Here is a 24,667-nt window from a genome sequence, read left to right as displayed (position 1 = left end):
ATAATTTTGTTCATTAAGTACTGTATGTGATGTTGTCTAAATTTTTATGTATATTTAATATAGTATATGGATTATTGTAAACACACTAATGTACGTAGTTCTCGTTTTTGTTTTTGTTTTTTACTTATTATTTCTGGAGCCTCGTAGACTTAATCATGTTTTTGTTTTCTTTTTTTGCCTGTCAGAAAGGACCACCGTGGAGGACTGACTATACGCGTAAGGCTAAGTAGATACACCACTTTAGGCTTGGATGTTAACTTAAGTGCACACAATGTGGTAAGTGACCGGTAATGTGTTTTAGATTAATGAAGTACCATTTTGAATTTTCGGACCTTTTTATTTGTTTACCTATATTTTTTTTTTTTGGATGTTCTTGTTATTCGTGGCCGCTAGGGGGATATTATTTAATTATCAGAAGGTATATGTGCATGAGCTGAAAGGGAAAGGGAGCAGGGTGACAAAATAAGACTTAGAACGAGATGGAAATTAGACTGAAGAAGTGTGTGTGTGTGTGTGTGTGTGTGTGTGTGTGTGTGTGTGTGCGTGTGGTGTTAGTATGAAGTGTGTGTGTGTGTCTGTATGTACAAGAGTGGTGTTTATATGAAATGTGTGTGTGTGTGTGTGTGTGTGCACAAGAGTGGTGTTAGTATGAAGTGTGTGAGGTATTGTACAAGATGACTTTGATATAAGGCCTTGCTACTTATTGCCGCCATTCTGGAGAGTTAAAGGCGGTGTGACATTGTAACATACAGCAGATTAGGCGGAATAGAGCGATGTTGAAGGGTTAGTTGTTGTTTCTATGACTTGTGTAGTGTTAAAAGAGACTCAGTTTCAGCCCGAGGGCCTGACTGGTAGCACCCTGTCATGTGTTGTTTTGATATGTGGTTCGTACGAGTGATTGTGGCGCTTGTAAAATTAAATGCTCTCGTGTCTCATGTTCGTAAGAAACGTGTAGGCACTGAGTTTATCCTCGCTTTTGATGTGAACTGCCTGGTTCTAACAAGTGTTGATGGTTCTTATCCCTCAAAAGTGCTATGATTTCATGGTTCTAGCCAGTCTTGTACCTTATTTCTGTTCCCTGGAGGATTTGTTTCTCTAATGATCTGCTGGTCATCGTGTCACTACAGCTCAGGTGCTGTACCAGCTTTAGTCTTCGACGCTAATAATGTGTGTATTTATAGTTTTTTTTAGAGACGGGTAAAATGTCTCTGGATATTTTCTTTATGTATCGATGGCCATTTCTTGCATGTGTGTTGGTTAAGATGTGTGTACTGAAGTGTGTGTGTGTGTGATTGAATATGTTTGGTGCAACAATAAGTTATATATGTTTGTATTTTGTTAAGGTAATTCGTAATCACTGAAAGCAGATATTGAAGACTATGTCACTGCTTTTTATGAAAACAATCATATGAAAAAAAAATATCGGATCTCATTTGTGAATGAGTCCTTTTATGTAAACAATCTTCTAAAGAAACAAACAAAAACACATCAGATAGTATTTATGAACGACGCTACTTTTATGTAAACATTCACGCGAAGAACTAATGAAAATGGGATAATTTTAATGAATGACGGCCCATTTATGTAAACAATCCCCTGAAGAAACAGGATCGTATTGGTTAGTTGAAAAACAAGTTGCTATTTGTTTGCTCCTTTACCTGTAAAGTGGACGCGTCATTAGTACCTGAGGGTGAAATGGACTTTAATAATTATCTTTTGTCTGACTCAGTTGACCTTAAGTACCGTGGAGATGGAGGTTAATGATCGATATTTTGGGTTAAGAAAAAACTGATTCTAAGTCTTGGTGTTGTGGTGGCGGCAGTGCTTCCTGGAGAGTATTATTGTCATATTTTGTCCTTCCAGCAGCGTGGAAAAGATAAAATTAGGTAACTTTTGCGTACTAAAGTTTTCATGACGTGTTAATGTAGCTTAAAGCTGAAATGATAGTTAACGGCAGCACTTCATTTATACAAAAGCAAAGTTTGCTAGTCTTAGGCTTTCTAAGGCCATTAGGGATTTTTCTTCTCAGAAAAATGTTTTGAAGAAAACAAACAAAAAAGTTCGTTGCCTATATATATATATATATATATATATATATATATATATATATATATATATATATATATATATATATATATATATATATATATATATATATATATATATATATATATATTAAAAAAAAGATTTGATGAAGTTTAAACAAAGGTGCCACACATACTGTATATACAATTCGTATTGTTTAAAGAAATTCTGAATGAGGCTTTCAGCTTCACGGATGCACTGAAATTACCCTAAATGAGGGAAATATAATATCTAAGAGTGGTGACTCATCCTCCACCAAGAATTAAAAACAAATCAGCTTAAGAGGCGACGTAGTTGAACAGGTAAGAAGCTATTTCAAGGTGTAGTTGTTGGAGGGGTGGGCAATGTCAAGACTCTTGTTAGAAAATGAAACATTCTAGTGAGGGTCTGTGTGTAGGGAGCTGTATATATATATATATATATATATATATATATATATATATATATATATATATATATATATATATATATATATATATATATATATATATGCACATGTGTGTGTGTGTGTAAGTATAAAGAGCTGATATTCGATGTAATATAAACTCGGTAGAGAGGGAGAGTCAAATGAGATTCTATTCAATTTTCTTTTGTCATGGAGAGGAAAAACATATTATTTTGTAATGAAAACACAAATTATATATTGCTGACGTATTATAGACAATAAGATAAGTGAATAAAAAATGGGCGCCGTATTCAGTATAAAAGTATGTGGTAGTGTTTACGGAGGTGACAATACTCAGTGACTATGCAATACAGTATAAGAATTAGGCGTCGAAGTAATTATCCAAGGAAAGAAATAAAATGATACAAAAAGTTTTGGAATGATTATGAAAATATTTGTTTTTTTACTTCTTTACTAAAATAAAATATTCAGCTTTCGAAATGGACTGAACTCCCTAATAAGTAACCATAAAAAAATTGCTATCACATATAACATTTACAGTAGATGGCGAAAACGATATCCGAATGTATGATGATTTCCATGACTTCACGAATATATATATATATATATATATATATATATATATATATATATATATATATATATATATATATATATTATATATTATATATATTATATATATGTATATATATATATATATATATATATATATATATATATATATATATATATATATATATATATATTATATATTATATACATTATATATATGTGTATATATATATATATACATATATATATATATATATATATATATATATATATATATATATATATATATATATATATATATATATATATATATATATATATATATGCAAGTAAATCACTGTAGGTGCGCGTGATCTAGGTATATGCTGATAACCACAAGGAAAGAAGAAAACAAGAAGTTCCCAAGCGCTTTCGTGTAATTCACATCTTCAGGGGTGAGTACAGACTAGCTGTACTAATCTGTACTCACCCCTGAAGATGTGAATTACACGAAAGCGCTTGGGAACTTCGTGTTTTCTTCTTTCCTTGTGGTTATCAGCATATATATATATATATATATATATATATATATATATATATATATATATCATTATCATGAGTGAAACCATAATCATAAAGGTATGTTAGCCTCTAGATCATTAGATCATCCTCTGCCAGTGCACACTAATTATATTTTTATGTGTTAACACAAGAAGGTACACCAGAGGGCCCCACCTGAGCCTGACCCCGGGGCCCAGCACCACCAAGCACACATTCAGTACACAGTACAGTACCTACCTCGCTCACACACTACCAAAGAGGTATAAAATATTACATTATGATCGTATTTAAATGCCTGCAAGTACAAAATCTTGCTCATGAAACATTAACTTCATCAGTCTCATCCAAGACTTGATTCCCCAGACTGACACACACAAGTTCACCTCAAACTAACTCACAAATCTTGATATGGAATTGTCACAAGATGATTTGTGATTGTTCTACATAAGTTACCCATATGAATTATATAAAATTTTCCTTTTTATTTATTAAAAAAAAGAAGAATTACATATAAGCAGTCCTTCGGCCAGATGTCTTGGTGACGAGTTAGTTGATACTGTGGTGGTGGACCTACACGGTCCTCCTCGCTACCGAAGAAGTCACTGTAGGGCGAGACAAAGTCAATACTAGTCTACATAAACGCACTTGGTGTTCAACCAGAAAGGAACTTACAAACACTTCTCAGCCACAGTATAGCGAGAAGGACAACAACGCATAACCTCTTCTGCTGTAGCAGAGGTTACGACGTGTACTTTGTCATCGTCTGTTTCAGAAAAACAAATAGTTGAAATTATTTGTATGAAGGCGTCTCTCCTCAGCTTAGACCTTCAGGGCTGGCTACGATTTGTGTTAATTTAACTGGTAAGTTTTTCCTAACAAGAGAATGGCTAGAATCTTGTATCGTAAAATAGTTTATAGTATCCCAGCTGCGTGATGATTTATTACTGGTCTACACATGTTTAGAAACTAACGAGAGAAGACTCGTGCTCAGGTGAGTGCTCTGTCGTGTGTACCTGGTGGTGGCCCAGGTCCAGGTTATCTAACCAAATACATGTCTCTAGTGGGAGGGAAGGAAGGACGGGCTGCACACTTCTCCCAAGCTTACACTCGCACCTTGGCTCTCGCTCCACACGTCGACTTCAGATGGGACAGGTACCTCTGGTTGTGTCTTCCCTGGTAGCAACCCGCCTCTATATCACTACACTTCGTGGACATTTGATGGCATTTGGTTTAGGAAGAAAAATTCCCTCCGGTAGTGTCTCTTGAAAGACATTTTAGTTTTAAACGCTCTAACTTATTAAGAAATATTTTGCTCGCATAACAACTGCGGCGAGATAAGGAATGTCGTGTCTCTCATATGGTACAAAGATAGCACCATCGACGGCACTCATTGTGTTGTGCACCTCATCTACACCAGAATGAGCACACTTCATTAGGTTACACCTATCGTTTATTTTCTTATATATATTCTAGCAGTTATTATCACACATAGGCAAAACACTTTTCAGGCACACCTAACTCTTTCCTCCGCCTGAGGCCTGGCGCCTGCGTCAGGTTGTGGCCCCTCCGGCGGTAGGTGCGGCCAGGCAAGGAGGGCCGCAGCGTCCTCCTGCCTCGCCAATGTCTCACACTCAGGCGCTAATGTTTCTGACGCTTTGTATCACTGGCTGTGACGAGGCTGTGGCCGGGGTGGTTCTAGCGAGGCTGTTGCCGTTGGCTGGCTGGTCCTAGCGAGGCTTTGGTCACCTGGGTCTACCTAGGTCATGGCCAGGCTGTGGCTCGGTAGTCATAACCAGTGATGGTCCTAGCCAGGCTATGACCTAGGGGTCCGAGCTGGGTATGGCCGGGGTAGTCATAGCAAGGTTGTGGTCAGGTGGTCCTAGGCCGGGCAGAGGCGGAGGTGGTAAGGCTGGGCAGCGACCCCCAGCGTGGGCGTGATCTTGGGCTGGGTGTGGGCGTGATGAGTCTTCCTGGATGTGGTGGCTGTGAGGCCCACAGGTCTGTGGGCGGCACTCAGGGTCCAACACATGAAGACTTTACGATGCGTACACAGCGCGAGTATAGTAAGATGGGCGGACACAGGGCGGTGGGCGGACGTGTGAACACAGGCTGGTGGGCGGACACACAGTGGGCGGATGCATGAGCAGCGGGCGGGTAGTAGGGCGTCAGTGGGTGACGGGCGGCACATGTGGGCGGCAGTGAGCAGACACATAACACAGTGGGCAGGACACCACCACTTGGCGACAGTGGGCGGGGCAGCAATGATGTGGAGGGCAGAGCAGTGTGGGTGTGGGCGGCGCCTGCCCCTGCTGGCTGCCTGTTGGTGGCCCCGTGACACGGCGCAGTGCTGGGCGGCGGCGGCCAGGCTTGGCTAGCGGACTACAACGACCACTGTGGGCCGCACACTTTACAAGTCTGTACAAGAAGAACAACAAATAACAACACAACGACAACTTTGCTTAAAGTTATGATCACAGATCAGACTATATCCGAAGTTCGTCCCTTGGAGGAACGCGTGGCGCCCGGCGAGGCTGCGTCGGGCGCGCCATCACAGTCAACCATCACACTCCCCGGGCTGGGGCAGGTCTTCCCGCGGGCCTCTGGTTACGCACACCCGCACTCCTCCACCACCATGCGGGGCACGTCGCGCTTGATGATGTTGGAGATCTCGTCCAGATAGATGAGGGACATAGGTGAGAGCTTGGTGGGCGCACAGCACTGTGTCAGGGCGCCTGGGGGCCGGTGCCGGCTCATCTCCTCCAGCACGTGAGAATAAAAATGGGTGAAGGAGTCGGGCGTGCGGAAGACACTGGCACACGAGCCTTTGCAGTAGTTGGCATTGTAACCACTGGGCGCTATGATCCAGTCGTCCCAGCCCAGTTCTTTGAAGGAGATATGAAGGTTCTGCTTGCAGCACATTTTGGTGTCTTTATCACACTGGAGGGCACGGCGAGAGAGGCGACGGGAGGGCGTAGGCGCCGTATGCACCACCAGGAAGGGCCTGTGGGAGGCCTCCGTGCGCCGTGACCCCGGCTTGTGCGCACCCTTGTGCTTGAGTGGGGTGAAGAGAGCCGCCTCCAGCTCCCCGTTGCAACTGCTACAGTCCACAAGGAGTCGCAGTCGTTCGCCAGGTCGCGCAAACCACCGCTGCACCGCCGACGTCACGTCCATGCGACACCACCCAACCCGCGAGCTGGCCACGGGCAACGACGCCACCATCTCCGCCGACGGACTCTGTAACAACACAAGACACTGTAACATTCATGATTGTCAAGTGATGCTGCGAGAGGCCGCACCATAGTCATTCTTACTTACTGGAATCAATGAATTAATGAGCATATCATACCACCCACTTTACTACTCACCCCCATACTATCGTTCACCTGGTCAGGGTGCAAAATATGTTGGTCGTATCTACCTGGACGACTAATATCATCAACATATTGGAAGACAATATTTTGATTTTACTCAGCAACTCCAGTTTACGTGTCGGTTGGTCTCAGGTAACCCTCTGTGATGCATCCAGGTTCATGTCTACCTTACGTGAATTTAAGGTCACTTAAATTCTTACGACTTCTGCTTGTCTATATCCCGAAAGTCTTAATAACAAAGGCTACACAGGCTTACTGAATCGTTATGTTACGAAAGAAAAATTAACACATAACCTTGTTAACCCATAAACAACCGTCACAGTGATGATTAATTACCGATTTACTGTTAGGTCTATAATATCTGCATCACCAGAACACATAGTCAGGTGACCGAGGGGATACAACACTCGCCTCCTGTCTCCTCAAATCCACCCAGCTGTGAATGGGTACTTAAATTTACAGCTGAAGTGAACTAATTTAATTGTAGTGTCGGCTTTATTGTGTACTATAAGCATAGTAGTGAGTGCCCCGTACCCACACTGTCCCATTGGCACCTACTTTCTCTTTGAGCGCGATAATATATCATTCCTTGAGAGGAAAATTTACTCGTTGTTGTACTAGGGTGCACCACTAACTCTTAACATAGAACAGAAACATACAGTACACTTTTTTCTGAGAGGGGGAATAAAACTAACTCTTTAAGGTACGAGATGTATAAGAAAATGGGATCTAAAGAGTTGTTTACCAAATTAAGAGATCTCAGTCGTTGCTGAGAGCAGAGTTGATGCACACCATCTAAATGTGGCTCACGGTCACATACAGGTGTACTAATATTTATTGAATTAGATACGTGTTGTCTTATGTTCTATTCAGAGACCCAAGGGTAAATATACTATGTAAATTTTGGAAATATGCAATTATTATTATTATTATTATTAATATTATTAATGTTATTATACAGACACAGGGCCTCGTACAAGAGGAATGGGTCTCACCTTGCGCGTGTCCTCAGGTGGGACCCTAAAGACCCAGAGTGTGGTCCTGGGTCGTGGGGGGTCGTGGTGGCGGGCTCCTGGTGGTCGCCTCACGTACACCCACAACATGGCCTCCGTCACCCGCAGCGACCCGACGTCCGCATCGCTCTGGGTAAACTCCAGTAACGTGTGGTTGTTCACTTGCGGACCTGCCGAAGCAAAGGTGTGTTACTAAATGTTGTAGATGGTAAGAGGATACACATGGAAAGAGTTAGTTGATAATAAGTAACCGAACAAAAATATTAGTTTCACTTTAATATGCATGCACAGGGGGAATATATCAATATTTTTACCTGTCATTGCCAATTGTCAAAGATCATACCTGTCTGGAAATTACTTAAAAGGTTTAGTACTGGGTAGTCGTTTGTGTGCCGTGATGAGAGTATGTGAAGTACCGTAGGATGCAAAGCTGTTACAAGGTACTATATATTTTTTGAGTTAGTGTTTGCAATTTATCAAGTTAGTACCGTTTTCTATGATAGCACTTAAGATAATATTTTGTTTTTTGTGGGGAATGTTTATATATCGAATTTGTTTATTAATTTTGTGGAGAGTTTGCCTTTAGCGAAACTCTTAGACATATGTAGAATGATAAAGAAACATTATACTCATAACAAAACTAGAGTATTTCACATGTAATTTTATTAATATCGTAATTCAAGGTGACGTTACCAGTTTTAGTAAGACTGACATTCTTACTTTGGGTTGATGAAGGTGTTACTTAATGACAATGGGTGTATGAAATGATCGTGTTTTTGTGAAGTGCTATAATATTGCACACCTCACATGACGTCGCTAATTATTATTAAGGACGACACACACAAATTTAAATGACTAACTTAAAAAGTAAACATAATTGTATATATATACAGAGAGAGAAAGAAATCCCAACATGAAAACAATCTGAATATAAACAATATACATTAAAGAACTGGAGTATAACATTGAGACTGATGACGTCAATGGAGGCGTGTTGCTACCCATACACCCATCGGAGAGCATCAATATATTTCCTCCTTTTTGCCTAATATTAATTCACTTGGTCTTAAGGAAGTGTAGGGAAAGTTACGACCTTAAGGGTGTAGTGTTGAAGCTGTTTGGTGAGTGAGGGAAGGAGGAAAGGAGGGAGAGAGGGAGAGAGGGAGGGAGGGAGGGAGGGAGGGAGGGAGACACACACACACACACTTACACCACCACCTCCCTCACTTGGCTACCTGGCAACATTCTGATACAGCTATATTGTTATCACCTCATAAATCTGTCTATAGGGATAACGCCACGTCCGCCTTCTGACGACGAGTGATTCTCCTCCTAGCTCAGGCGACAGTGTGTGGGTGGGTGGGGATCAGGTACTGCAGAGGGTGGTGGTAGTGGTGGTGGCGGAGGAGGTAGATGGTAGTGGTGGTGGTGGTGGAAGAAGAGGAGGAGGGAGAAGAGGAGGAGATAAGAGACAGTCTCTACCACCTTCAAGGTATAGGTGTGAGGATAGATGTGACATAAGAGCGAGTTCCCTCTAATGTTGATGACATTTGAGAGAGGATACGTGTCAGGTGCTGACAGTAAAGTATAGCTAGTCTATATATAGATTCCACTGTACCCAGGGACCCGGAGAAGTAGTCGAGCAAATCCTCACAAAGACTCAAGTCAACTAGGAGAGGTCTGTTATATATACTTCCCGCTCTGTGTATCTAGTAGTGGTATAATCCCTGGTAGTCAAATAATATTATCAATTATTTAGTTTAAGTGTAAGAACTGTAGATTACTTACACATAAATTAGAGACCCAGTGACCGCAGAGAAGCTCAGTAAGATTCTTTTGACAGTGTAGCGTATTGTCCCACTGTACTGAAAATTAAAGGCCACTTTTTTTCTTCTCGTGTGAAAATATAAATAGCCTTTGGGAATCACAGACTAGTTTATTGTTGGTTATCGCCTGATCATGATGGTGGCGTCGTAAGATTCTTGAAAATGGATTTATCTTCCCAAAGTATTTCTGTGCTTTGATACTTTACTCTCTCTCTCTCTCTCTCTCGTCACCTCATATTATATCGTTACATAGAGTTTTTTAAACAATCATTCTCTGCATCTTGAACCTGTTTTAACTTTATCGACACTGTGACCCCTAGTAACTAACAGTGTTCGGAGATCCTTTTTGGCTCCATCTGACCACCAAGTTTCTCTTTCCTTTTATATATATTTGTCTCTCCTTCCGAACCATAAGTATTTTTTTTCGACTACTTTTCAATTACCTTTTCCAAACCATCAGTTAGGAGCGACCCTCAGCTCCAAGAGGAACGTCCTCTTCATGACCACTGGGAGGGCGCCATCACGGTGTCCCTCCCCTCAAGGTCCCTCCCCTCCACGTCTGACCATAATAGTATGTCTACGTCTGCCTCCTCGTCTTCCCACATATCCCTCCAGACTTACGACTCCCACCGTCTCCCTTGTAGGCCTCATGTTCTTGGCTACATATTATCCCTCAGTGTGTCATTCATGCCGTGTTGGATTAACTCATTGGTGTAAGGGTCGTGATGATTACGCCACCTCACCCTCAGTTGTTTTTCTATCGTGTTAAGGGAGGCTAATCCACAATCCTACCACCTTCTTTACATCAGTGTCGATTTCTATGCCAGATTTATTATTCGTTTTTTTTTTCTTCTTTTGGATTTCCATACCTCTGTCTGGGTCCTGAAAGATGTTCCCCGACTTTCTACGTGTTCTTATAGAAGTTCCCCAGCTTTCTCTTATGTCCTTAAAGAAGTTCCCCAGCTTTCTTTCATGTCTTTAAAGAAGTTTTCCAGCTTTCTCTTATGTCTTTAAAGAAGTTCTCCAGCTTTCTCTTATGTCTTTAAAGAGGTTCCCCAGCTTTCTCTTATGTCTTTAAAGACGTTCTCCAGCTTTCTCTTTTGTCTTTAAAGACGTTCTCCAGCTTTCTCTTTTGTCTTTAAAGAAGTTCCCCAGCTTTCTCTTATGTCTTTAAAGAAGTTCTCCAGCTTTCTCTTATCTCTTTAAAGAAGTTCCCCTGGTTTTCTGACTAAAGAAGATCCCAACTTTTTCTGTGTCCTTACAATAGTTCCTGATCCTTACTTTATGATCACAGGCGTGTCTCCATCGAAGGCTTTACCCACACCGTCGTCTACAAGGCCAGTGGACCACTCAGTATTCCCCATCGTCTTCGTCCTGCCCGAGTCCCCTTGAGAGACAGGGCGACGAGGCTCCCCCCTCCCCTTGGAGTACTCCATCTAGATTCTCACAAAAACTTTAATGGATCTCGTTTTCAGGACGAATATAATGATCCCGATGGCTATTATTATGCTCATTATTTCTCTCACTTTTTTTTGTAGTAGTTATTGGGTTGTGTGTTGTTTTGTCTGACTGTGTGATGGTGTGGCCGTAAAGTAAGGCATGTTGTCTTAGTCTCTGGTGTTCAGTACATCTTGTGGGAAACATTTGTTTGTAGAAGAAAGTAACTCTGACATCTTGTGTGTGTGTGTGTGTGACGTCTCGCCTTCACATGTTTGTGGGAAAACCATTGCCGACATATGGGCGCCAGTCACTCTAGCGGTCTCCTCCTTCTCCCTCTTGCATCACCGACTCAAGAAAGAGAAGGCATCACCTATCAGCCAGTCAAAATCGTGTTTCCAAAATGTACGGTCACAATCCCGCGACTTTCCCACGATGTGGCCCATACAGCCATACAAGTCCCCGTCCACCTGTTTCTCGAGTTATACAAGAGAGTTTTATCTCAGAATTTTTAATTGTTGATAAAATAGTGTAATTATTAACCTTGTTAAGCGCTTAAAGACCCTAGTTGTTGAGGCGCAATCATAACATCATAACATCAACTTCTCCAGCACTCACCCACTCTCTCAGAGTTACTCTCTACTCGCTCCGCCAACAGCCTGTCTGTACAGCTCCTCAGACTCCACCACCACAAGTCTCTGCCTCGTATTCACTACATAATGGCTAAGTGATCTTTGTGTATTTTACCTCCATCATCTAAGTTACCTTCTCAGCCTTACAGTACGTGTTACTTTAAGACTTGGGTGATACGTGTGTACTCCATTATGTGACTTCCAGTAGGTGCTGCTCCTACCAGTGGCCTTTGTTAGTGACAGCACCAGGTCCGAGACTCTTACTTACCTACTTTATGAGCACCATTATACAGGACCACCACAGTCCTGTTTTGTATCATTTACTCCTTTAAATTATTGTACAGTTGACTATACCTGACGTAGGCCTGGCATCATGACCCGGCCTATCCAGTTGATGTATATATATATATATATATATATATATATATATATATATATATATATATATATATATATATATATTAGTAATTAAGATTATTTATAAGTAATTAACTGTTGATGAATGTCTAATTACCTTCCCCATACCTGATATCTAAGAGTTACTGTTTATTGCTTCTATGATGCTTAAATTATCTGGCAACACTTTAAGTTGTTCACGAGAGGAATTTCTAGCTAACTTTTTACGTACATATTTCACTAAGTATTCCTTGGATGTTCTGAGTAAATATTAAACTGATGAAGAGAAGTTTCTAATAAGTGACTGTTTGTGTGTGTGTGTGTGTGTGTGTGTGTGTGAGAGAGAGAGAGAGAGAGAGAGAGAGAGAGAGAGAGAGAGAGAGAGAGAGAGAGAGAGAGATTATGTTTGTTTATAATAATTCATCTCTATGATAATTTTCATCAACTTTTTCCTTCTCCTTTTATATAATTGCTCTCCATCTCGTACGATCCCTTAGATCCTTCGCACATCGTCGTACATCAAATAGTCAACATCAAACAACTACACAACCATTAATTCAACCCAAACATCTACCACAATTTAACATCAAGAAGAACACTAATTAACAGTTCACTGTAATTAACTCACCATTGACCCACCAGTTCTTATCCCCCTTGAATTATGGGAACAAAAAACGACTGCTAGAAGATACGATTGCCCTTTCTCTCTTGTGGGACGTTATCTTAGCGGTGGGCCAGACATCGTAGACGATATCTTGCCTCCCCCCCTCCCCCCATAACATAATGCTAGACCAAGAAGCATCTACGATAATTTATTACAACGGGAGTGATGACGGACACTTTAAGACTTCCAACCTTGGGCAGACATCGTTGATCCTCGCCACGATACACAGGAAACGTCGACGCTACCTTCTTACGCCACATACGATTACTCCTGACGATTCGGTGAGATTATGTCCTGTCAGTCGGCTGGTATCGTATTTTCACAACACTACTTACAGCTCCAAGATGGTGGACTAAGGATATCATATAGAGAGGAGAGAGTAGCGGTTCTTCCCCCTAACGACCCAGCCAGATTCCGCTTCACTGGTGGTCGTCTCCTCCCAACAACCATCTACGGTACCTTATTGTTACAGTGGCGCACCGAGCCATTAATCATACGCCATAAATCACCGACATGAATGATGATGCGTCTGTGGTGCTTGTACGGCCATGAGAGTCAGTCGCCCAGGGCTTATGTAACGCTTGTTGGTGCGGGCAGTAAGGTACTACAGTATATAGTGACCTAACCTAACCTAACCTAACCTAACCTGAACCTTAATGATTGGTAATTTTAGCGTTGATTGCCAATCCATCAACCGATTACATTTTTTTTAACATGTTGTTACAGTAATTTCGATAACAAGTCAAGATTACTGTATGTTGCAGGAAGACTACATAACTCTACGGACATGTATCACCACGTTTCAATTACTCGTGTGTGTGTGTGTGTGTGTGTGTGTGTGTGTAATAACAAATAATAATAATAATTAAATGGTTTATTTGAAAAGTTTGCAGCCCGAAGGCTGATAATATATATTGGACATAAATGACTTATTACATACATTGGTGGTTTAACAAAAGCCTTCATTAGAGAAAGGTAAAGGAACATACAGTGAACATACAGATTAATGTAGGTGTTGAACAGCAAACTCGTAGTGGTAACCTCCTAGATGGTGTTATGAGGACCTGACGTGGTGTAGTAATTCCCTCACAGATGGTGTTATGAGGGCATGACGTGGTGTAGTAATTCCCTCACAGATGGTGTTATGAGGGACTTGACGTGGTGTAGTAATTCCCTCACAGATGGTGTTATGAGGGGCATCACGTGGTGTAGTAATTCCCTCACAGATGTGTTATGGGGTGGTGTAGTAATTACCTCACTGATGGTGTTATGAGGGGCATCACGTGGTGTAGTAATTCCCTCACAGATGGTGTTATGAGGGGCATCACGTGGTGTAGTAATTCCCTCACAGATGGTGTTATGAGGGACCTGACGTGGTGTAGTAATTCCCTCACAGATGGTTATGAGGGCATGTCCCTCACAGATGCCTGACGTGGTGTTAATCACCACTGGTGTAGTAATTCCCACAGATGGTGTTATGGGGACTTGGCGGTGTAGTAATTCCCTCACAGATGGTGTTATGAGGGACCTCACGTGGTGTAGTAATTCCCTCACAGATGGTGTTATGAGGGACCTCACGTGGTGTAGTAATTCCCTCACAGATGGTGTGATGAGGGACTTGGCGTGGTGTAGTAAGTCCCTCACAGATGGTGTTATGAGGGACTTGACGTGGTGTAGTAATTCCCTCACAGATGGTGTTATATGAGTGAGGTTTGGTCTTAGGCCTTCCTATCGTAGACGGATTAACACATCGCTGGTTGTTGTTGGATCTCACGGGCCGTTATCACTGGGCACCTGGGACCTCACTGTGTGAAGGTTAACTTGGATACGACTGTTACTGTTGAGTTCTTCTCACTGACTTAAGCACTGTTCACCACTGTTCACCTCTGTTTAACACTGGTTCCGTTCCTTTCCTAAATGAAATTGTAACTTCTGGCGAGAACTTGTTGATATTCCGGTGGGGAGGAGGGGTTCAGGGGGGGTTGCAGCCTAACTTAATAGTTGACCTGCTGCTCCTGAGAGCGCCAGGTATGTCTTGACCCCTCGGTGTGTGTGTGTGTGTGTGTGTGTGTGTGTGTGTGTGTGTGTGTGTGTGTGTGTGTGTGTGTGTGTGTGTGTGTGTGTGTGTGTGTGTGCGTGTGGTGTTCCTGCTGTACATTAATAATAATAATAATAATAATAATAATAATAATAATAATAATAATAATAATAATAATAACAATAATAATAATAATAATAATAATAATAATAATAATAATAATAATAATAATAATAATAATAATAATAATAATAATAATAAAAATAATATATAAATGGCATAAATGGTACATATACAGTATAGTCTAATACACAAGAACAAGGGTCATTGAATGAGGAAATTCAGTACAACAGTGAGATTTGACAATGGTTGGGATTGTGTTGTTCATATAGGGATCAGTACGTGGTCGTATGGGCTGAATACGATTGTGTGTGTGTGTGTGTGTTTGCGCCACGGACATGAGTTAGGTAAGGGCACACGCTACTATTCGTATACAATTCATAACCTTGTCCGTAGTGTCCTAGAGTTTAATACTGGTGCCAAACCTCGTCCGTAGAAATAATGTTCGCTCGTAGTGCTAAATTCCGCTCGTGGCCATAACGTTCGTCCGTGGTGCTAGCGCTCATCTGTGGTGCCAGCGCTTGGGTTGCGGCAGTGGTGAGGGGCGACACACACACACACACACACACACAGATGGGCCTCACTTAAACTGTGTCACTGTGTTAGCCGGGCGCTGCTGACTACCACCACCAACACCACCACCACTACCAACACCACTCCCACCACCACAACCCCTAACTATCACCACCATTACCACCGCCACTTCTTTAACCACCAACAGTACTGCCACAACAACAATCGCCATCACAACTACAAGCTACCCACTACCATTACCACTGTCACTACTGTTACTACTACTACTACTACTATTACTACGACTTGAAAACGTGGCCTCCAGCCTCCCCCAATAGTCACACCTTCGCTGCCATTTTATTACCTTAATATTAAATATCCTAATCCATAAGTAGCTATCCTATCTGTGTTGAATTAGTTGAGCCGCAGATCTATGCGGCATTCAGTGACTGTAGCCTCATAGTCAATATCTGCAGGTGTTGTCGGCATTGGGGCCGAAGCTCTATTCCCCTGAGGCAGAGCAAAGCCGACCGAAGGAGAGAGAAGGACAGTCGACATCTCATCCAGGCTGTAACATAACTTCTGGGCTGCTGCTTCTGTTAGGATATCACCTCCGCGAGTCTGGCGTAGAAGCATCTTGCAGTTGGTCCCATCCCACCAGAGGTTGTGAACACTAGAGGAGTGAAGCTGCCTTGATCAACGTTCTGAATTCTTTCCCCGTATGCCCTTCTCTTGTCGTTCTCGTTCCTCCTGTATGCAGCATCGAGAGCTAAGTTACGGTGACATGCGGCCATGGGATCAAAAATCCTGATGTCGAAGAAGGCTCGCTGTCCCCGCGGCCAGAATCCTCGAGCACTGACGTCAACACGGGCTTCGTTGGATGTGTTTGAAGTCCTATGTTGGAAGATCTCACCGTCCAATGGAAGGAGGGTCGGTTCTACCATGACATCACGGCAGATTTCCTTCAACATATTTGCTGTGGGATCCCCTTCCTACTACTACTACAACTACTACTACTACTACTTCTACTACCATGAGTTTGGTATCGACGTGCCGCATATGGCCGTGAGCTGGCACCAACCACTGCTGTCCGGCTCCTCTCCCCCTCCCTCCAGTCGTTCCTCTGGCTCCTATAGTCGCCAACTAAGCCCCCTCCTTCTTTCCTTATCTTATTATTATTCTCCTCCTTATTGTCTTATTATCCTTTTGTTCTCCTCTTCCTCATCGCCTTCTTTTCCTCCTCCTTAAATTCTTTTTCTTATCTTTTCCTCCTCCCCCTCCTCCTTATCTTCAACTTCTTCTCCTCCTCATCCTTATCTTCTTTCCTCTTTTTCCAATTATTTTCTTCTTATCTTCTCCTTATCTTCTTATATTCTTCTTCATATTATTATTATTATTATCATTATTATTATTATTATTATTATTATTATTATTATTATTATTATTATTATTATTATTATTATTATTATTATTATTATTATTATTATTATTATTATTATTATTATTATTATTATTATTATTATTATTATTATTATTATTATTATTATTATTGTTATTATTATTATTATTATTATTATTATTATTATTATTATCATTATTATTATTATTATTATTATTATTATTATTATTATTATTATTATTATTATTATTATTATTATTATTATTATTATTATTATTATTATTATTATTATTATTATTATTTATTATTATTATTATTATTATTATTATTATTATTATTATTATTATTATTATTATTATTATTATTATTATTATTATTATTATTATTATTATTATTATTATTATTATTATTATTATTATTATTATTATTGTTATTATTATTATTATTATTATTATTTTAAGGGGACAACAATATATAAAAAAAATGAGGAAAACGAAGAGAATAAATGGTCTCGTGTGGGCGTTTCAATGTGACATACACATGGCTGATTAATTAATTACCTTGATGCAGGTGTTGGGGGATATTAAACTAAGAATCATTATGCACCCCCCCCCCCCACACACACACTCACCCACCCACACACACACTGATGGGTCGTGCGTCATTGTCGAGGGATTAGGGATCATTTTTCTCACCTTTAAAATGCAAATTGGGATGTGTGGGTGGGTGGGTAGTTGGGTGGATGGTTGGATGGGTGGATGGAATGATTTGGATTTCTATTTGATGTACAGATAGATAGATAGATAGATAGATAGATAGATAGATAGATAGATAAATACATAGATTATTTTGGCAGCTGGTAAGGTAATCGTAGGAATAACAAAGTTTACCATTGTGGTTAACAAAAAAAACGATATTTTCCAGTAAACGTTAGAGGGTAAACTATTCTATCCCGGCTGAAATAGAACACGATGAATGATAGCCTTCCTTTTTACAATGTTAATTATTTTGTCTCATTTTTTATCTAGGAGGCGTTTGTCTGATAGGATGATGTAGGAGAGGATTTAATGATTTTCTGCTCTTAAGTGTTTTAACTGCCAGGGTTTATTAAGCACCGTTCACTAGGGTTTAGTTTTAGGTGCTCCAACTGCCAGGGTTTATTGAGCACCGGTCACTAGTATATAATTTACTTACATAGAGTAATACAACTTTTAATGGATCTAAAGAATACACCGTTGACTTGATCGTTTTAAGTCATAAGGGATTCAGTTCTTAAGGGGAGAGAATAGCCATGAACAGCCTCCCTCCTCCCTGGAAGTCCTGAGTGTCGTATAGTTAGGTTAAAACACGAGGTTAATATTTGGTCTTTTAACTTCCAGGACTTGTATTGGTAGTTTAGCGCCAGTCGGATGGTCTGATGGGTCTAGACCATGAGTGTGAGGAACCGGGAAGATGAATGGCTAGAGAGAGAGAGAGAGAGAGAGAGAGAGAGCATCAGACAGCAGCTACTCTGATGCATGAGCTGATGTGATGATGAATCATGGGGGCATTGTGTAGCCTACTTGTCCCGCCCACACGCCCGCACGTCCGCACGTCCAGCTCGACAACATGACCGCTCCTCGCCCGCACGTCCAGCTCGACAACGTGACCGCTCCTCGCCCGCACGTTCAGCTCGACAACATGACCGCTTCACGCCTCCACGAAAACATTGCTTGGCTCACCCCTGGGTATCAACTAAACCTCTCTTCCCCTATCTATTGCTGCACTGTAATGCGGGAAGGTGGGCGAAGGTGGCGAGCAGGGGGGATGAAGGGGGTGAAGTGGGAGTCGTGGTGGGGATGGGTTGAGATGGGGGAGGGGTTGAGGTGAGGGAGGGATTGAGGTGGGGAAAAGGTGAATTGGTGGAGGGGGCGAGGTGGAGGAAGGGGTGAGGTGTGGGAGGAGGTAAGGGAGTTGGGTGTGAAATAAAGCCAGGCTCGCCATCGCCCATTCATTCTTGTCATGAATTTATTGCCTCGGAGTACACGACTACCTAACTTACATATATAAAGAGTAGAGGAAGGCCCCCATGTAAACACAAGAAGCCTCACACGTCACAACCCTCACTCGACTCGCACCTCCTGACTAGAATGAATAGAGACAAAAAGAGAAAATGCGTTTTTTTTACACTGTAGCACTTCAAGAGTCATAATCCTAGAAATATATTAAGTTCAGAGCAAAAAAGCACTGCTGGCGACATTTCGAAGCCCCGATCTTAAATCTTGACAAACAATCGCACCCGGAGAGGAACTGTTCGTAACAATGCACACAGAGAAAAAGTTACGTATGTAAAACAGCGCACAAGAACTGTATATACAATGTGGGGGGGAAGGGGAATACTTTGCATAAAATCCAGACTCAAAAAATATCACATATGCACCATTGCATAAATTGCATGCAATATATGTGGTCTTCCTTGGCACTGTGACAACACTCATGGGATGATGGTCCAAGTTCTGTGTCTCCACCGTGACCATGAGCCTTACACTCTGGAGATGAATGAATGTACATGACAACAGCCTCCCCCCCCCTACCCAGCTCAACTAGACTGTCTCTTTATAAATAATGACGTATTCCTTCGACCTTGTGACTCCCAAAATACACATCAGCTCCAATAAAGTCATCTTGGTGAACATATATACAGTATATATACAAACATATACCTCACTCTCTTAAGGTCTCGTCTTTACCTATATATACAAAGTGTGTTCACGGTATCTCTCCTTCTATTTGGTGACATAGCTAATTAGTTATCTTGTGTTGTAAATATGCCACTCACCACTCTCCTCCCCGACCCCTTCAAAGAGCTGAGCAACACACATTCACACGAATATATTTTATCCTTCAGCCAGCGTTTCAAAATACATGAAGATATCTCAACAGAACCCTTTTGACCATTCAGAATAGGATTAGCTCATACTTTGACCAATCGGAAGAGGATTAGCTCATGCTTTGACCAATCGGAAGAGGATTAGCTCAATCTTCGACCAATCAGAAGAGGGTATCAACGTCTTAATAAATCATCTGAAGAAGCAGTTGATGATGATGATGATGATGATGATGATGATGATGATGATGATGGTGATGATATTGATGATTATGAAGATGATGATGATAATGACGATGGACCTTATCACGACCTATATATTACCTTAAGAACTGTGTCGTGTGCCCTAGTGTTACGTCAGCACACCATATCGATCCCCCCATACAGCCTCTCTCCCCCTCCCCCCCCTCCCCCCTTCCTCTCCCCCCTCCTCCTCCTCCCCCTTCTAAAAAAAATGCTGATCTTCCTCTCACTAAACTTGAAGCTACGGGATTGTATATATATGTGTGTGTGTGTGTGTGTGTGTGTGTGTGTGTGTGTGTGTGTGTGTGTGTGTGTGTGTGTGTGTGTGTGTGTGTGTGTGTGTGTGTGTGTGTATTTTTTGTGCCATAGAGATAGAGAAACCTCCGTTATTTTGTTCTCTGGATGATCTAGGAGGGACGGCCTCAGAACGGCTGGGTGGCGGCAGATACCAAGAGAAGAGGAGGAGGAGGAGGAGTAGGAAAGGATGAAGGAGGAGGAAGAGAAGTAGGGGGATAAGAAGGAGGAGAAGGAGGCAGAGAAGGAGGAGAAGGAAGATAAGAAGAAGGAGGAAGAGAAGAAGACGAAGGAGGAGGAGAGAGGACTTTTGGCTGCTTAGATTGAAGGCATTTCGTGTTGGTCTGGGCCGAGGGAGCAATAGGCTCTCTTACCAGACACAGTGGCGCCCCTCCTCCTCCTCCTCCTTCCCACCACCACTCGTCTCCTTAAATAAACCCCCCACCAACTTCCTCACCCCCTCCTCATTTCTCATCTTTCTCTTATTTGTGGGTTAGAAATTCTCTCTCTATTCTCTCTCTCTCTCTCTCTCTCTCTCTCTCTCTCTCTCTCTCTCTCTCTCTGCATTATTACGTCATACTTTTATCAAATTACAGTGTGATATAGTTTACCACACTACACCACACCATATATAGCCATGCTGCACAATAACGTACCACGCAGTTCACTGTAGGTCACCAAGCAACCACCACAACCACCACGCTGCAGTACCTCAGTCACCACACTCCCCGCACCACTAACACTACACCTCACTGTATCGTGTAGGACGCTGGTAGGTGTACGAAATAGATAGATAGATGGATAGATAGATAGATAGATAGATTGATAGATAAATATATAGAAAGATAGATAGATAGATAGATAGATAGAGCTTATTCAATGTACTAGTAATCTCGACTCCCCTTCCCCTCCCCATTTATCCTTATCCAATTCCCCCACAAATATTTATGACGAACAGACAAACAGACAGACAGACACACCGACAGAGGGAAGGAGGGGAAAACGCCGGCCGCTAAATCCTGCCCGTTAAAGATCTACTTGGCAACCGTCGGCCCCCCCCCAAGACATCATCACGAAATGCTCCGCGCTGAGTCGGCTCACTATTCCTTGACACTCATAAACGCTCCTGGCCCTTGTCCTGGCGCAGGGTCTATTAGGTTGAATTTGGCGCTTGTTTACGTGCCGGTGGGGTTGTAGGGGGGTGGCTACATTTGAGCGTTTTCTTTATGTTCTAGGGTCTGTATGTGGCGTTTTCTATTTGTGTTAGTTGAGGGGCTATTTTTGGCGTTATATGTGCTGTTGGCTATTTTGGCCCGTTTTATGTGCCTTGGGTTTTTTTGGGGGTGTTTATTTTGTACTGGGGGATATTTTGGGCGTTTTTTTTATGTGCTAGAGCAGTGGTTCTCAACCTTTTTGAATAATTGTTTTTTCTTCGCCATTTCTTGGATACGCGGAGGAGTGTTTGAAAGGGCACAACGCAGGTCATTTTCTACCTCTAATCTACTACGTTGCTTCGTTTTAATTTGCAACAGAGCTGAAAAGCCTGACTCACAAAGATATGTCGACACAAACGGAAGCAATGCACGGATAGCTCTTTCTGCCACTTTTGGGTAGGAATCGCACATCAAGGGACAAAATTCTGTGATTGATTTCTCATCGAACATATCTCTTGCTCCCGAATCAGTTTCGCCCCCCCCTGTTGAGAACCCCTGTGCTAGAGGCTATTATTTTTTTTTTACGGGCTTAGCCTACCAGGGCACAGGTCAATTACCCACATCTGGGCCTGGGTGCGAAATTATAATAATAATAATAATAATAATAATAATAATAATAATAATAATAATAATAATAATAATAATAATAATAATAATAATGATAATAATAATAATAAATAAACAAATAAATAAATAAAAATTAATAAAAATAAATACACAAATATTAAATAAAAATATAATATAATAATAATAATAATAATAATAAACAGATTAATAGTGAAAAACAATATGTATGTAATAGTAAGAGAAACAATTGAGACCCTGAAATTGTGTGTAAATGAGGCAGAAAGTCAGATCAGCAACCTGAGACTTGGTCACAATTTTCGTGATGTCATATGGCAGCAGGGTCTACCATTAGATATCACATTATGCTTCCAATATCTTCCCAGGCGGTAGTACCTCCCTATTTGATAGCTGTCTACTACCTACTACCTGGTGCTGTCTTTGTACTGGGAGCTATTTTAGTGTGACAAGATACACATTGAGCTCTACTGTATATGCCTGACTGATCATTAGGGGCAGCGCAGATACAGCATGCAGTAGACTAGGCCTTCCCAAGGTATACAGGGAGCCCGCTTAGCATAACACCTGTCCAAATAACTCGTTAATTTAGATAACCTAGTAGAACACCTGTCAAAATAACTCGTTAAATAAAACCACTTAGTCATATTTTTCATTGCACACTCTTTCATTTTTTGTCTTAATAACACACTCGAGTTTGGTTGATATATAACTGTTATTTCGTTGCATTATCTTTTTAAGAGTGGCACTAAGATTGGCTCAAAAGAGTGGCACTAAGTTTGGCTCATAAGAGTGGCACTAAGTTTGGCACATAAGAGTGGCACTAAGATTGGCACATAAGAGTGGCACTAAGATTGGCACATAAGAGTGGCACTAAGATTGCTCATATGAATTAACCTGGGTGCCACCCTCATAACCAATCTTGAGCCTGCAAAATCCTTAATGTGTGTTGTCGTAGCTTACAGACGACCATGAGACTAACAGTAAAAGCACATGTCTGTGATCAATGTCTAACAGCTTAGAGGCTCTCTTACTACTACTGGTGGTAGGTAGGTTCGTGGGCAGGACTCTCGCCTTAAGGAACCACCCCCTCTCCCCTCTTCCCCCCTCCCCCTTTCCCCCTCCCCCTCCCTCCTCCTTCCCCTAAAACACTTACCAGGGGTTTAACGACAGTCGGCATGCCCACGAGACACTGCTTTAAGTATCGGCTCAGATGTGTCCACAAGCGCTTGTCTAGACTTGGCCTTAAGTGTTTGTCTAGATGTGGCCTCAAGCGCTTGTCTACATGTGGCCTCAAGCGCTTGTCTACAGTACATGTGGCCTCAAGCGCTTGTCTACAGTACATGTGGCCTCAAGCGCTTGTCTACAGTACATGTGGCCTCAAGCGCATGTTTAGATGTGGCCTCAAGCGCTTGTCTACATGTGGCCTCAAGCGCATGTCTAGATGTGGCCTCAAGCGCTTGTCTACATGTGGCCTCAAGCGCTTGTTTAGATGTGACCTCAAGCTTTAGTTTACACGTGGCCACAAGCAGTAGTTCAGTCTCCCTCAAGCGCCGAGTCCGAATTATACCACGTCGAGGAATAACTTGGGTACTAGTTTAAGGTTCTCAAGCACTCCTTCAAGCACAAATTCAGATACTCTCTCAAGCACCAAATCAAGCATTCGTCCAAGCAACAACTCAGACATTCACCTCAAACAACCCCTCAAGCACCAGTTGTATCACCACCACAAGCACCAGATTCAAGCGCTGGCACAAGTACACATTGTTGTCTTTTTATCTAAGGTGTCAGAGCATAACGTTAAACACTAGAGAGAGAGAGAGAGAGAGAGAGAGAGGCATCCCCTTCCTCTGCCTGGGATCATAACTCCCGCTCTAAAAGCAAGCGTTAATGTCGATACACCAACACACACACACACCCACCAACAGTATCATGAGAGGAAATGGGGGAAAATATGTGTGTGTGTGTGTGTGTGTGATAATAATAATAATAATTAACGGTTTATTGAAAGAGCATGGCAGCCGGAAGGCTGAAAATATACGGTTGCATAATTGGGGAATGGGTCTCTTGATTTACAAATAATATACAAGTAACATAAGTGATACAAATATGATATATAATAATTAGGTGGGGAGAAGCTCAAAGTACAGGGCATTTCAATAGTGACAGTGCAAAAACGTAAGATTGACTGGGAATGAACACACTTCCAGTGTGTGTGTGCGTGTGTGTGCGTGTCTTCAGCAACCCAGCAACAGTATACTCTTGACTGAGTGCATCACGCGTCTGGAGTTTTTAATTTTTGGGGTTTTCGTCTTTCTAAATCGTCCTCAGGCAAGACGATTTCTTGTTTTACGAGTGTTAAAGGATGTACTCGCCCTTCATAACATTCTTTAGACGTTCTTGTTGCCACACACACACACACACACACACAGGGAAGGAGTTGGGTCCTTCTCGCTTCACAGGGTTTTAGAGCTCG

The 24,667-nt window shown here is 41.7% G+C and overlaps 1 protein-coding gene across 1 annotated transcript; it reads right to left on the bottom strand.

Annotated features, from left to right (window-relative positions):
• Positions 1 to 4,507: 4,507 nt before the first annotated feature.
• Positions 4,508 to 8,148, bottom strand: LOC121878748 (inhibin beta chain-like). Its single transcript, XM_042385109.1, has 2 exons — positions 7,950 to 8,148; positions 4,508 to 6,817 (listed from the first exon to the last, which is right to left on the bottom strand). The coding sequence occupies exons 1-2, from the start codon at positions 8,055 to 8,057 to the stop codon at positions 6,188 to 6,190; spliced, it is 738 nt and encodes a 245-aa protein (XP_042241043.1). The 5' UTR covers positions 8,058 to 8,148; the 3' UTR covers positions 4,508 to 6,187.
• Positions 8,149 to 24,667: the final 16,519 nt, after the last annotated feature.

Source organism: Homarus americanus, unplaced genomic scaffold (genome assembly GCF_018991925.1).
Source record: "Homarus americanus isolate GMGI-L3 unplaced genomic scaffold, GMGI_Hamer_2.0 scaffold2558, whole genome shotgun sequence".
Classification (NCBI taxonomy): domain Eukaryota; kingdom Metazoa; phylum Arthropoda; class Malacostraca; order Decapoda; family Nephropidae; genus Homarus; species Homarus americanus.
Note: the sequence above shows the minus strand (reverse complement) of the source record. Positions and strands in the feature narration are given on the sequence as shown.

Coding starts and splice junctions, on each gene's coding strand:
- LOC121878748 (XM_042385109.1), bottom strand. CDS start 8,057: ATGTTGTGGGTGTACGTGAGGCGACCACCAGGAGCCCGCCACCACGAC. Junction 6,818..7,949: donor CACCTGAGGACACGCGCAAG/GTGAGACCCATT, acceptor GTGTTGTTACAG/AGTCCGTCGGCGGAGATGGT.